At 38.0% G+C, this 14,599-nt stretch overlaps 1 protein-coding gene across 1 annotated transcript; it reads right to left on the bottom strand.

Moving 5' to 3' along the window:
* Nucleotides 1-6,316: 6,316 nt before the first annotated feature.
* Nucleotides 6,317-11,224, bottom strand: LOC102803151 (uncharacterized). Its single transcript, XM_006816199.2, has one exon. It carries the CDS (start codon nt 11,222-11,224, stop codon nt 6,317-6,319), a length of 4,908 nt encoding a protein of 1,635 aa, XP_006816262.2.
* Nucleotides 11,225-14,599: the final 3,375 nt, after the last annotated feature.

The raw sequence follows: 14,599 nt of genomic DNA, 5'->3' as shown, positions 1-14,599 counted from the left end.
ATAGCATGTAATTGAACAAAATAAAGACGAATAGCAAAACATGATCTAATAATATAACTAAATTGCGAATACGAAAGAATAAAACTGAATAAACAAGAACAAATATGAATCAATGAGGAAAAACACAAGTGGATAAGCAATCTGATTAAAATAAGATCCTGGTTGGCTTAATTTTTTTTTTTATTTTTTTTTTGATATAATTACTATAATTATTATTTATTTTAATTCTTGCAGCAAAATAATTGTAACGTTAAAAAATAATTAAAATAAATAATAATAATTATAGTAAACAATCAAAATAAATAATAATTATAGTAATTATATAAAAAAAAATTAAAAAAAAAATTAAGCCAACCAGGATCTTATTTTAATCAGATTGGTGGATAAGCATCCACGACAATGTGCTTATTGGCTTCTGGGTATATAATATTACGAGTTAGATCATGAACATCTATATGGTGTTCGGTATGTAGCTATGGAGTAGAGGTTCCACGCGCCACAATTCCAGCAAGCATTTGTATAACTTGAAGAACAATGACAAAAACATCCAGAAAAGTCAACGCTCAGACACACCGTGGAGAGGACTCACAGAATGTATTGAGAATTTAGTCAAAATACATATCTACAGATGGTTTGTAGCGGTGGTTTTTAAAGTCCTTACGCCTGCTCATCGACAATTTATGTCAGGTCGGACTTTATAACAATAATAATATTAATTGCATCTTTAGAAACACAGTATTTCTATCAGTACAGTAGCAATAAAAGTATAATAATAATCATACTAATAAAAATAAAACTATCAACTATATATTCTTAGCAAATGTGGTAGAAAATTAAATTCAGACATAAGTTGTTGGCGCAAGTTTCCATATTTTGGACAGATCACGAGAAAGTGGAATTTATCCTCAATCACATTCCTATTGCACTGTTTGCATTTTCTTTCTTTTGTGGTGTTATGAGGCGTGTGTTCCTACCCTTTTCAAGTTCAAGTTTGTGTGTGCTTGTTCTCAATTTTAGTAATGCATTTCTGTGATTAATGTTTTGTAATGTCAAATATGGCTCAAAAAAGTATTTAAATTTGATTTTTGCAAATTTTTAATTTTACTATTATATTTTGAGATTTGTTACTTCCACTGGTTTACATATTTTTGTTTTATATTTGCTTCAATGTTATTTACAATCATATTAATGTTTCTTTTCGGAATACCTGTTTATTTATTTATTAATTTATTATTAATGGTGGAGATTGCGGGTTCTACTACCGTGGTCGGTTTATTCCTTAAATTGAAAAAAAATATTTTCTACCCACTTTATCCTAGTTGGGATAATGACATCTTACCGGATGTGATGTAAATATGTTGACCCCGTCTACTATTCATGTCCCTAATTGTGACCCTAAGTGTAAAGTTTGACTTATCAAGGTTCGAAATTAATTTTAAAAAGTGATGGCCCATGTGAACCACTGTCTTTATTTTAAGGTCGTCCAAAACCGGAACATTATTGGCCTATTTAGTTGTTCTGTGTATAGTTTCTGGTTGGTTATGCAATGGATAACTCAATAGTTTTGTTCATGTGATCGGAAAGGTGAACACAGAAATATGCGCACTGAGACTTGTTTCCCTTTTCAACGTACATGGTCTATCTATTGGTTATGGGAATTATTTTTAGAGTTAGCATTTAGCATTTAGTTAGATCTTTTGTAATTGTAAAGTTATGACGCTCATGGATCAGAAATATCTGGATGTTCACATGTTTACATATACATTTTTGTAGTATCGTTAATAATTTCGTGACAACACAAACAAATGTCACGCATATGAATTGAAGCCCACGTATCGCTCTTCACTTTCACGCTCTCCATATTCGCACAGTGGTGCAAAGATTCTAATACGCGTATCTTTAACAGTTCATATTAAATAATCAGTGTGCGATGGAGGACATCAGATTATAGAGTACAGGTAATCCAAATACTGCTCATTTGCATCAATTCATGGCATCGTTTGTGAACAGTTTTATATGATTTATTTATTTATTGACTAGATCGGTTGGGTACCCATCGCGTTATTGTACAATGAAATGGCGAAGTCTTCTATATAATCATTTTCAAGTAGTATATTGGAATTGTCATAAAGTGATGCACAATAAATAAACTTTCATTTACCAGAAACTTGTCATTTTGTTTGTAATGGGGGGGGGGGGGTGTCCAATAAGCTACAATTGGGAATTACTGGATTACAACGTGTTTACGATTGCTTTGTAGTTTTTTTTTGCACGGCCATTGTAATCGCGTAAAGGTATTGTTTCGATGGGTAGAAACACATATGCATGAAAGTAAGATTTCTAAGTAAGAGTGTAATCAAATATCTATGCAGAATTCCATTTTTATTATTATTGGATATTTCCATATTTTTATTGGATTATGGCTTTTTAGATGTAAAAAATATGTCATTAATTGGCACATCAGTGAATGAATTATTATTATTATTATAAACCTATATAGTGCTTCTCGACAAATCAGAATATTCCATCACAGGATTTAATGTATACCAAATATGTGTTTCGAGTCTAAACTCATGGTCACAACGAATGTCAAGTTAAATATCAAGTAATATGACATTACCTTTGACACTTGTTACTGTGTTGATGGGTTGCCACATCACAATGACGTAATTATATTGTGTCTGCCTTGGCTACAATAACAACTTACTACACGATACATTGCATATATACAAATATTTGGAACACAAAGACAATCCTTATTGCGCTGTACGAATTAAATATATTCTTAATTAATTATATAAGATGACCTTTATGAAAATATTAAGTCACTATTTATAAACTTTCTAGAACATTTTATATACCTTTGTATTCATGAGGCGTTCTAGAATAAGTGTATAAATCACGTGACATCAATATAACGCACAGTACTAGGAAATAAGTTTACGAGTTTGATTATGAATATTCATAAGGTCTTAAGTATAAGGTACACCTGCCGCAATGAGTGTATTACTGGTCACAGTGAATACAGTGAAAGTAGTGTTGAATTTCCAGAACAATGACTACATATTCCGAAACGCTTGTACACATGTGTACACGCACCGGGTAATAACTGTTCTAGGTCTCCAGGATATCATGTAAGATGAAAAAAAAAGTCACATTCACAATCAAATTCATTAGAATAAATAATAGGATCGTCTGCATAAAAAATCATTCTATAGGACAGAATATATCCTACATCTTAGATATGTTATTTGATTGACACTACCTTCAACCTTTACAGTTCGGGGAGAAGGGGAGCAGCAAAATATTGAGGTGAATGTGAAATTAATATCTATAATAAATCAAATTCGTCATAATTGGGATAATTTGATGAAAATAGATTTGACGTAACCATATAACGTTGTACAGTGCGTGAACGGTATAGAACGCAACCTGCGCAAACGATAACGATTCTTCAACGTCGACAGCATCACTTCATTGCCTGTTTTCAGTGATCTGAAATTATTTACTGACTGTCGCAAGACTACTGAACAAATATTACAGCTGTGCAATGTATCACGAGCCATATTATATTATATTTCCTCAATACATACAGTTTATTATTGAATTGTTTGTATATTGTATATTTTGTTGAATTGTGGGTAAACTGACTAATCATTTCTTTGCATGAAACAACCCATCCATATTTTGTCATACGATTCGTTTATGCTTCATTATGCCAAGGGAAGCACGCCATCAACGTCGATGATACCACATGCATACGAACAAGGAAATTATGATGTACTGCGATTTACTCTTATTTTACATGTCCAACTATTGGACACCAGCGATAGGAGTCGACAAACGTCTGTGTATACGTGGTGATCACGTGATTTGAAGAGAACACAAATGTGTAGGTTTGTTGTTCCCACGTTACTTGATATATGAACGTGTTCTAAGTCTTCTACATCTCAAAATATGTTATTCACCGGTCGTAACTCACGAAAATAACCTAAAGCGGGGACTCGTCACCTACGCATGCATCAGGTGGCCATAGCATGTCACATGTTTACAAACAAGCGTCTACCCATGAGCCTTTGCGTTCTTGTCGCCGCTTTTGGACTCAATTCCCGCGCGTGCGCAGGTAACGACCCTCCCGCTTTAAAATCACTATCCCGAATTGAAAACTATGCCAATAGTGTATTGTGTATATTAGTATCAACATACAGGTGGATCTTTAATGGAAGACATGGCTTGCATCATTAGTCGTTTCAACGGTAAATTGAACAAAGACGAATATGAAGTTTTAGCGATCCGAAGAGCTCATTGTCGGAGGTAAACAATGATGAGCTCTGAGAATTACTAAAACTGCGTTTACACCGCTGTGGGATTACTATTGCACCGTATACATTCAAAACAATAAAAATATGACACTCAATTGGACATATACATTTTTCAGAGTACCTTGCAGGTAGGCCGAACGAGTTCAATAGTAGAGATCGAATTTAATTGTGTTTTATCATGAACGCTTTTTTTACCTATACGATTTTATTAATCTGTTTTGTTCCAACAGAGACGAATATAGAGCTTCATAATTTGGTTCAAGACTATTGTTGAAATCACTAACTAAATTTACATGTGCCAAAGCTCAAAAAATATGAAAGAAATATTATTCTTCTGATATCACGAACTCCTAAAATAGGTTTTAATTAATAGATGTTCCTACCCGTCCAGTTTTATCAAACACACTGATTATTATCGTCAGTTCACATGCATGTTGCTGTAACAGCTCCTGCTGTTCGGTTGAGGGTGAATATTGACACGACACAGTTGATTGGATAAAACACAACTTTCAACGCATTGATCACTTTAATCACATCTAGTAGATATACAAGGTCAAGTTACGATAGAATATTGGCAGTGACAATGACAATGGTTTCAACTGTAAAATGAATAAAAAAGAAAATAAATAAAGAAATTACAAAGGTATAAATAATGTACAAGTATAATGTAAATACATAATTTTAGACAATAAAATATGATTCACACATTGGTAATATTCGCGGCTTACAGACCAATAATAGCGAACAATAAAAATACAGAAGTAGGTGTTGCGATACAAGTCAATTACATCACACATGGAGATAGCGGTCACGTGATAAGCATCGAGTGAAACAAAATTGCACATAATCGAAATAAGGTTGCGAATCTTGAGATATAACAATAAATCGTTGAATCAGATTAACTAGACACGCATAAATCACTAATTAAGGCATTGGTTGCACAATCATCGATCAAAAACAAATACATAAAGTTTCACGGAATTTTCCACATCATGTCGACCTACGACGCCTCGTGTAAAATTGCATTTAGAAACCTCGCTGAATTCACTCATCAAAAAATTAGTAATTCTGAACGATGTCATTATTACAGTAACAGGAAATAAGATCACACTTACGTTTGTGTCTTGACCATGGAATAGCGTGAATTGAATGACGAATTGAGCGTTAGTGACGAGTCAAAATCAAATGCCGCGGTAGCGTGAAAACTTGTGATCTTCAAAAGGTAAAAGGTCAACTTTGAACAAAACGAAAGGGCCACTAGAGGGCGCCACATATCTAACTGTGTTGCAAACCGGCAGCAACACTCCGGCCCCTTAAAGGCGAACAATTGAGCCTTTATAACATTACTATCTAAATTACAAAGCAATGTAAACAATAAATACAAGTATGACTGTCATTAGGGGTAGACTACCCTTCAAGTCGACACTGGGGATTATTCTGCCCCTCTGTAAACAAGAACACAATAACAATCGACATACTGTCAGACACAGATATTGCCACTGTTCAATGTCTAGTCTTTTCCAGAAATTTCAAGGCACACAATCTTCGTAATTGGTCTTACTAGCATCCCAGTTGATGTTCTTAACTTCACTGAGCGAACCATATTATCTGAGGTGGTTCTAAATACTTCCACAACCTGAGCAAGAGGCCATGAACATCTTGGAGCTGATGGATCATGAACCAAAACAACATCGCCCGTCTTGACATTATCTCTTGCTTTGCGCCATTTTTGTCTCTCCTGAAGAGCCGGTAAATACTCTTTTATCCATCGATGCCAAAACACATCAGCAAGATATTGTGCTTGGCGCCAACACTTTCTCACGTAACAGTCCTCCTTGACAAATACTCCTGGTGGAAGTTTCGGTCCTGCTCTCAGCAAGAGCAGGTGGTTTGGTGTGAGGGTTTCACAATCCTTCGAATCATCTGATAACCTCGTAATAGGTCTCCCATTGACTATCATTTCAACTTCACAGAAAAGTGTGTGAAGGACTTCATCATTGACGGTCTGTTATGTTGTCAAGGTACTCAACACCTTGCGCACAGTTCTGATGCAACGTTCCCATACACCACCTTGATGTGATGCTGTTGGGGGGGTTGAATTTCCACTCAACCTGATTTTGTAGCAAGTATTGGTGAATTTGTTCTTGATTCCAGTTCTCTATGGCCAATCGCAGTTCCCTTTCACCTTTCACAAAATTTCCTCCATTATCGGACCTAATTAGCTGTGGCTTACCACGTCTAGCTATGAATCGCCGCAATCCATTCAAAAATGAGTTTGTGTCCAGTGAATAAGCTACCTCGAGATGCACAGCTCGAGTTGTAAGGCAGGTGAATATTATACCATATCTCTTCAACATGGACCTTCCATTTTTGACATAGAAGGGTCCAAAGCAATCAATGCCTACACAAGTGAAGGGAGGCAAGGCGGGAGTAACTCTATCTATTGGCAAATCGGCCATCTTCTGATTGGGTGGTCGAGCATGTCTTTTCCGGCAATCAACACAGTTCCTTGAAGTTGCTTTGGCAGTTGCACGCCCACCAATGGGCCAAAACCTTTGTCTGATTTCACTAAGAGTGTGATTTGTACCAGAATGACCAGTACAAATATGATAGTGGCGAACAATGAGTGTTGTGACATGATGACCCTTTGGTAAGATTATCTGATGTTTTGCATCTTCATTAATTTGTGCATTTCTCAGTCTGCCACCAACTCTCATAACACCTTCTACTAGAATTGGGTCAAATTTTACCAATGGGCTATTTGAATTAACTTGTTGACCATTGCGCAGGGACTGAACTTCAGCTGCATATGACTGTTGCTGGATATACTTCACTATAGAAATTTCAGCACCCTTCCATTCCTCCACTGAGATTGGTCCTGCGACCCCTTTTCCCTTTGACTCGACAATGTGTTTCCATCTCAGTATCCAGGCTACAACCTTTATTAGTTTTGGCCAGCTGGAGAAGTGATTCATTAAGTAACTAACACTGCAATCCCTTCTAACTGAAACCATAGATACAGCCTTCAATTCTGGGTCCCTTTCAGAGATACCCAGGTCAGCAGGATATTGTGGCCATTCACTTTCGTCTTGTTTCAAAAACTCTGGTCCAGAGAACCACAGATCACTCTTAATTAATTCCATTGCCCTCATCCCACGAGAAGCAAGATCTGCTGGGTTCTGCATTGAAGGAATGTAGTGCCATTGATCCTTGCTAGTATGAGACAAGATAGTTGCAATGCGATTGCCCACAAACGTTTTGAAGCGTGTTGTTTCATTATTTATGTATCGTAAGACGCATGTGCTGTCCGTCCATAGAATAGATTTATCGATCTTGATCTCCTGAAGTTCGTCGCGAATCATCTGGTCCAAGCGACATGCTAAGACTGCAGCCTGGAGCTCCATTCTTGGGATCGTCTGCATTTTCACGGGGGCAAGGCGAGACTTTGCTGCGACAAGCGCACAACTGAATATACCTTCTGCGTCCTTCTGACAAAGATAGGAAACAGCACCATAACCCGTTGATGATGCATCACCAAAGTGATGTAGTTCTCGATACACAACCGCTCCAAGTTTCGGCTCTTTATAACTACGCCGAATTCTCAATGTTGTCAGATGGCTCAAGTCAGACAGCCATTTGTTCCACTCAATCTCGATTTTCTTAGGAATGTCTTGGTCCCATTTACAATTAAGTAAGCACAGTTCTCGAAGCAGAAATTTTGCCTTCAGTATAAATGGAGATACCAATCCCAATGGATCATACACCGAAGCTACCACTGACAAGATACCTCTGCGTGTACTGGGTTTGGGTTTTGGAGAGATAACATAGCCAAGACTGTCTTCCTTGATGAACCACTGGACTCCGAGAGCCCGTTGCAAGTCACCACCTCCCAGAGATGATAGATCCTTTGATTTATCCTGTTGAAGGGCATTCAATAACTTTACGGAATTTGAACTCCACTTGGTCAGGTTGAAACCACCCTTTGCAAGCAGATGCTTAAGATTTAGAGCAGTGCTAATCGCCTCATCTTCACTATCTAAAGACTTGAGACAGTCGTCAACGTAAAAGTTGTTTTCAATAGTATTAGTGATATTCTGCTCATGTTCTCCTGCACGGTCCTTTGCCACATTTCTAAGGGCAAAATTGGCACAACTTGGTGACGATCGTCCACCAAAAAGATGTACCCGCATTTGATATTCTTGTGGAGAATTATTCAGATTACCATTTTCCCACCAAAGGTAAGTTAGGTAGTGGGAGTCAGTTTCAGGCACTCTAACTTGGTAGAACATTTTCTCAACATCAGCCGAGAAGGCAACTTGACTGAGGCGAAACCGCATCAACACACCCATTAGGGAACTGGTTAAGTCCGGCCCCTGTAGAAGAAGGTCATTAAGGCAAACATCTTTGTATTTTGCTGAGCAGTCAAATACTATACGCACCTTCTCCGGCTTTTGAGGATGTATGACTGGGTGATGTGGTAGAAACCACCTTGATTCATGGCCTACAGCGGAACACACCTTTCTAGCATAGCCGTCCTGGACTAAGCCTTCCATGAACTTGGTGTACTTCACCTTTAGAATGTAGTCTTTCTCAAGTCGAACCTTGAGAGAATTCAGCCTTTTCAAGGCCATTGACTTGTTGTTGGGTAGCACTTGAGGATCTGTCTTCCATGGCATAGCTACTTGATAATGACCATCTTTGAAGCAAATTGATCGTTTCATGATGTTGATGGCCTTCAAGTCATCACGAGACATCACAGTTTTTCCTATATTAGTGTCATTGAAGTCAATGTTACAAAATGTTTTAAATTGTTCATCAAGAGAAGAATACTCTAGGCATTGCCTATTGGAGTTAATGAAATTACACATGTTCTCTTGTTGGCCTATATATAATGGACCATTGACGACCCAACCACACAATGTTCGTGTAGCATAGGGACCACCATTAGTTGATGTTTTGACCTCAAGGGGTTGATGCAGTTCTGGAATGTTAGTGCCAATCAATAGTCCAACTTCTTCATTAATATTTGTCACCTGAACACCATCAAGATGTGGCCACTTATTGATTTCTTCCTGCTTAGCAATTGTGTGGCTGTCCACTGGCAAAGTTGGAATAGTAAATACTTCGGGAGCCATAACGACAATATCCCCATTCAAATTGGAGATTTCAAGTGTTAGTAGTCTCCGTTGATTGGTAGATGTGCGGTCTATTGTCTTCAAGTCAATTTCGGTTTTCTTACCCTGGACGCCTAATTTCTGAGCAAGAGATTCAGTACAGAAACTTATGTTTGATCCATTGTCCAAGAATGCATATGTCTTTACAGTTTTTCTTCCTCCTGAGCACCTAACACTGACAGGCACTGCTGCAAACCCAATGATGCTATTTTTGCAAGTAACGGCTGTAGATGTACCCTGATGCGACTCACTCAGATTTTGAGCTTGAATTGAAGATGATGCTGGCGAATTACTAGGTGTGGTTGTTTGATGTGTCGTAACTGGATGAAGAAAACTTGAATGCTTATCAGCACACAGCTTGCAAAAACTTCCCTTTCTGCAAGTACTAACAAAATGACCAGGGTTGAGGCAATTGCGACACAGCTTCTTTTCTTGCACAAACCTCCTACGTTCCCCAACTGACTTCTCCTTGAATTCCCCGCACTGTGACAGCCAATGTGAAGAACTACACAGGGGACAGTTCCTTCTAAATGGTTTTGATTCAGAAATGTGAGGTGACACACTAACTGCAAACGATCTACCACTTTCCTTTTGTTGATTGGAAATTACAGAGAAACTTGGATCATTTCTCATTACTGATTCTTGATGAATGAAATTGTAGAACACTTCAAATGGTGGAAATAAAACGTTGTTGTTTGTCTTGAAACTAGCACCATGCTTCATCCACGAAACTTTCAGGCTTGGAGGTAGTTTTTGTATAACTACATTGAGCCCATGGGCAGAGTCAAGGCTGGCAAGACCAGGATATTTTCCAGACTCCTTCATGTGAAGAACTTCTAGAAGTAGGTGATCTAAATGCTGCAGCTTGATTGATTCCTTAATGGTGAACCTTGGAAATTCTTGTAGACAATTCATCAAATCTTGTTCAATCACCTCTACTGCACCATATGTTTGGTCCAGGAGATTCCATATATGTTTCAGAGCTTCGATTGGTTTGTCTACATAAACACTTTGAAGTGGTGTAACCAGTTCTCGTGAACTGTTTCCCAACCATCGCATAATCAGATTTACCTCTTGTGAGGGGGGTACATTTAACTCACTTATAGTGTTCATCATTAATGCCTTCCAGGCCCTGTAAGAAGTTGCACTGTCATTGAAAGTTCGAAGACTGGAACTCAATAGCTCTTTTCTGAACATTATGTTGCCCATTTCAGTGATCACATTTGCTGATTGATCAGACTGACTCTTGGTGGACTGTTGGCTGATGTTAACTAACTGCTCCTCCACATGAGTGGATTGTTGTTTGCTCTGAGGAGTGCCTGATTGACCTGTTGTCAAAGGTAGTGCTGGGGATGGCAAAGTCACATCATTCACACCGAGTGGAGAAAGAAGATTCACATTTCCTTGAGGGGGTTGAGCTGACCACCATGGGTCTTCAAACGACAGCACTTGAGATCCCAGCTTCTCCTCTCCCTTTGTGACATCTTCGACTGGGTTTGACTCTAGGGCTTCATATACCCGTTCTTCCGCCTCTGACTCAGCAAGCTGAGTTTCTTGCTCGAAACGTATCCTTTGTTGCTTTAATTTGAGCTCCTCCAGTTCGAGTGCTTCTGTCTGGGCCAGTCTTTGCAGTCTAACTTTCAAAGCTGCACCCTTGGCTGCTGCTCTTGCCTTTGATGATGCCGTACTGGCACTTGAAGATACGGAAATATTGTCTGGTTGATCCATGACATCAAGAAACTTGAAACTGTAACAGCTCCTGCTGTTCGGTTGAGGGTGAATATTGACACGACACAGTTGATTGGATAAAACACAACTTTCAACGCATTGATCACTTTAATCACATCTAGTAGATATACAAGGTCAAGTTACGATAGAATATTGGCAGTGACAATGACAATGGTTTCAACTGTAAAATGAATAAAAAAGAAAATAAATAAAGAAATTACAAAGGTATAAATAATGTACAAGTATAATGTAAATACATAATTTTAGACAATAAAATATGATTCACACATTGGTAATATTCGCGGCTTACAGACCAATAATAGCGAACAATAAAAATACAGAAGTAGGTGTTGCGATACAAGTCAATTACATCACACATGGAGATAGCGGTCACGTGATAAGCATCGAGTGAAACAAAATTGCACATAATCGAAATAAGGTTGCGAATCTTGAGATATAACAATAAATCGTTGAATCAGATTAACTAGACACGCATAAATCACTAATTAAGGCATTGGTTGCACAATCATCGATCAAAAACAAATACATAAAGTTTCACGGAATTTTCCACATCATGTCGACCTACGACGCCTCGTGTAAAATTGCATTTAGAAACCTCGCTGAATTCACTCATCAAAAAATTAGTAATTCTGAACGATGTCATTATTACAGTAACAGGAAATAAGATCACACTTACGTTTGTGTCTTGACCATGGAATAGCGTGAATTGAATGACGAATTGAGCGTTAGTGACGAGTCAAAATCAAATGCCGCGGTAGCGTGAAAACTTGTGATCTTCAAAAGGTAAAAGGTCAACTTTGAACAAAACGAAAGGGCCACTAGAGGGCGCCACATATCTAACTGTGTTGCAAACCGGCAGCAACAGTTGCTTAGTGGCGGACCAGTTGATATCCTGGGGGCAGGAAGATTAAAATGAAGCCTACTTTTTTCCCCTATCTGATATGGAATTTTTTTTCAGCAGACCTTGTCTCGTTTTTTTTTTTGCACTCAACAGTTGTTTTTATTTTATTTATTTTTTTCAGTATTTTAAAGCGGGAGGGTCATCACCTGCGCACGCGTGGGAGTTGAGTCCCAAGCGACGATAACAACACACGCTAAAAACGGGCAGGCCCTTGTTTGTAAACAATGAATGACACGCTATGGCCATATGACGCATGCGTAGGTGACGACTCCCCCGCTTTAAGTAAGTATATGACTTGTATAATAGCCCTCTTTAACATCATGAAAGGGTTTTGCTATCAGTCCACCTCCTGGATGTTTTCTCTCTTTCAAACCACGATCTTCCAAACCAGGCTTCTAAACAGTACACTTAACTACTTGACATTTATTTACTGACCTATCTGAAAAAATTACAGACCATTCTGGTAAAAGGGGAGAAGCTGGGGACGCGTTTGCAGATATCAAATGCCTGGCTGGAAAAGAACACCAGGCTCTAGCTGTTGAAAAACTAAGGCAATTCCTCAAACAATCGAGGAAAAGAGTGCAGGACCCCTGAAAGGGCAGGAAACGCACTTCTAGCCTTAAATAAACCAGTGCTTCGGCACACAAACTAAACGGCCCTTTTCAGGACCACCACATTCTCCCAAAAGAAAACTACCATTATTATTAAGGACTCTGTCCATACAATCAATAACACAAAACGCAATAGACACTTCTCAAGTAAGAAACACATTGCACGATGCAAACGAATAGAGAATTACAATGCAAAATTGGCTAAAAATAAACGGTTGGCTGATCAAGCTCAGTTGGTTTCAAATTTTATTCAGAATTTTTCTAACCCCAACAGAGGTCATTGCCCTTGGCAACGGACTCAAATTTATACCAACCCCACCTAAGCCAACCAATCACACTTTGCTCAGAGACATGTCTATGCTGTTTAGGAGAATGCGTATCAAATATCTAATGCGTAATAAACAATCTCAACAACATCCTTTCAAAATGAAATCAACATGGAACCCACCAGACTCGCATAACAGTAGCCTCGAAAATGACATTGAGGCAACCAAAGTTGAGATACCCAAAATTACTACCAATAAAGCCAAACAAAACATGAATTCTGCCGAAAGAACAGCAATAAATACACTACATCATGATAACACAATTGTAATAAAACCATTCGACAAAGGTCGTGGCATTACAATCATGAATACAACTGACTATATATATGAAAGCCTTCGTCAACTAAACAACGGGCAATACTATACTAAAATTAGCGGTAACGATACCATAGTTACAACGAATTTTGTCCATGAGCTCGTTACAAAAATGTACAATCTGGAATTAATCGATTTTTATACTAAATTGTATAATGAAAGTAATAACGTCGAACATTCTGAAAGTTAAATAAATCGAACAATTCGGTTAAGTACTGTTCCGACTGATGAACAGCACCATCACACTAGTGAATGATCGAATTACGGATAAATTTGAGTGCTGTATCGACATAGGCGTTCTTCGTACTCAGTTTCGTATTCTAATATTGTTTCCGTGTTTACTATCAGGATCACACCTGAAATATTTTAACACGGAATAATACATATGTTACGTATTTAGTTAGCTAGTGCAATACTGCCCTCAGTCGGTGAGATGTTCGTCAATCCACCACCCCCATCGAAAATAAATGAATTGTAAGAGACAGTTTATACAGAAATACAGTAGAAAGTCATTGTGAAAGAACTGTTAAACAACATAGTTAATGAAATTGTTGAGGGAAAGGATTAATAAAAATCATGCTTTAATTTTTTTTATTTTTTGTCTTCTCTTGTTTTTTTCAGTGGGTCTGAAAGTTTCAGATTTTTTTTTACATGCATATAGTGTAGGATTGTTTTTTCAAGCATTGTCATAGAATTTTCTTTTTTACAAAATCTTCCTGGGCCCCCAGAATATCAAATGGTCCTCACTTAAACCAATTGAATATAGAGAGCGCTGCTCAAATTACCAGGATGTTCGAGAAGTTCAGATAGCTTTCATATCGTTTCCAGGTATGACCAACGAGGGCGTACTTGTCACGTGTTTTAAAAGTGTAGTGAAAATCCCGGCTTTCAACTTTCTCAAGATCAAATAGAGAGTAAGTGCAGGCCCGTAGCCAGCACTTTTGAATAGGGGGTTCGAAAACAACAATAAATGATATATTTGATGTGAAACGTGTGAATTTTATAATATTCAAAAAGTTTGTTTGAGCTCTGTTACATACATTTTTAGCTCCGCTGTCGACTTTGTCGAGCGGAGCTTATCATATGAGTGATTGTCCGTCGTCGTCCGTCGTCCGTGTCAATGTTTTACTTTTTCGACTTCTTCTTGAAAACTACAAGCCTGAATGCTTTGATACTTGGTGTATATGTACCTTGGGTAGAC

The sequence above is a fragment of the Saccoglossus kowalevskii genome, chromosome 3, assembly GCF_978046115.1.
Source record: "Saccoglossus kowalevskii chromosome 3, keSacKowa6.1, whole genome shotgun sequence".
Taxonomy (NCBI): Eukaryota; Metazoa; Hemichordata; class Enteropneusta; family Harrimaniidae; genus Saccoglossus; species Saccoglossus kowalevskii.
Note: the sequence above shows the minus strand (reverse complement) of the source record. Positions and strands in the feature narration are given on the sequence as shown.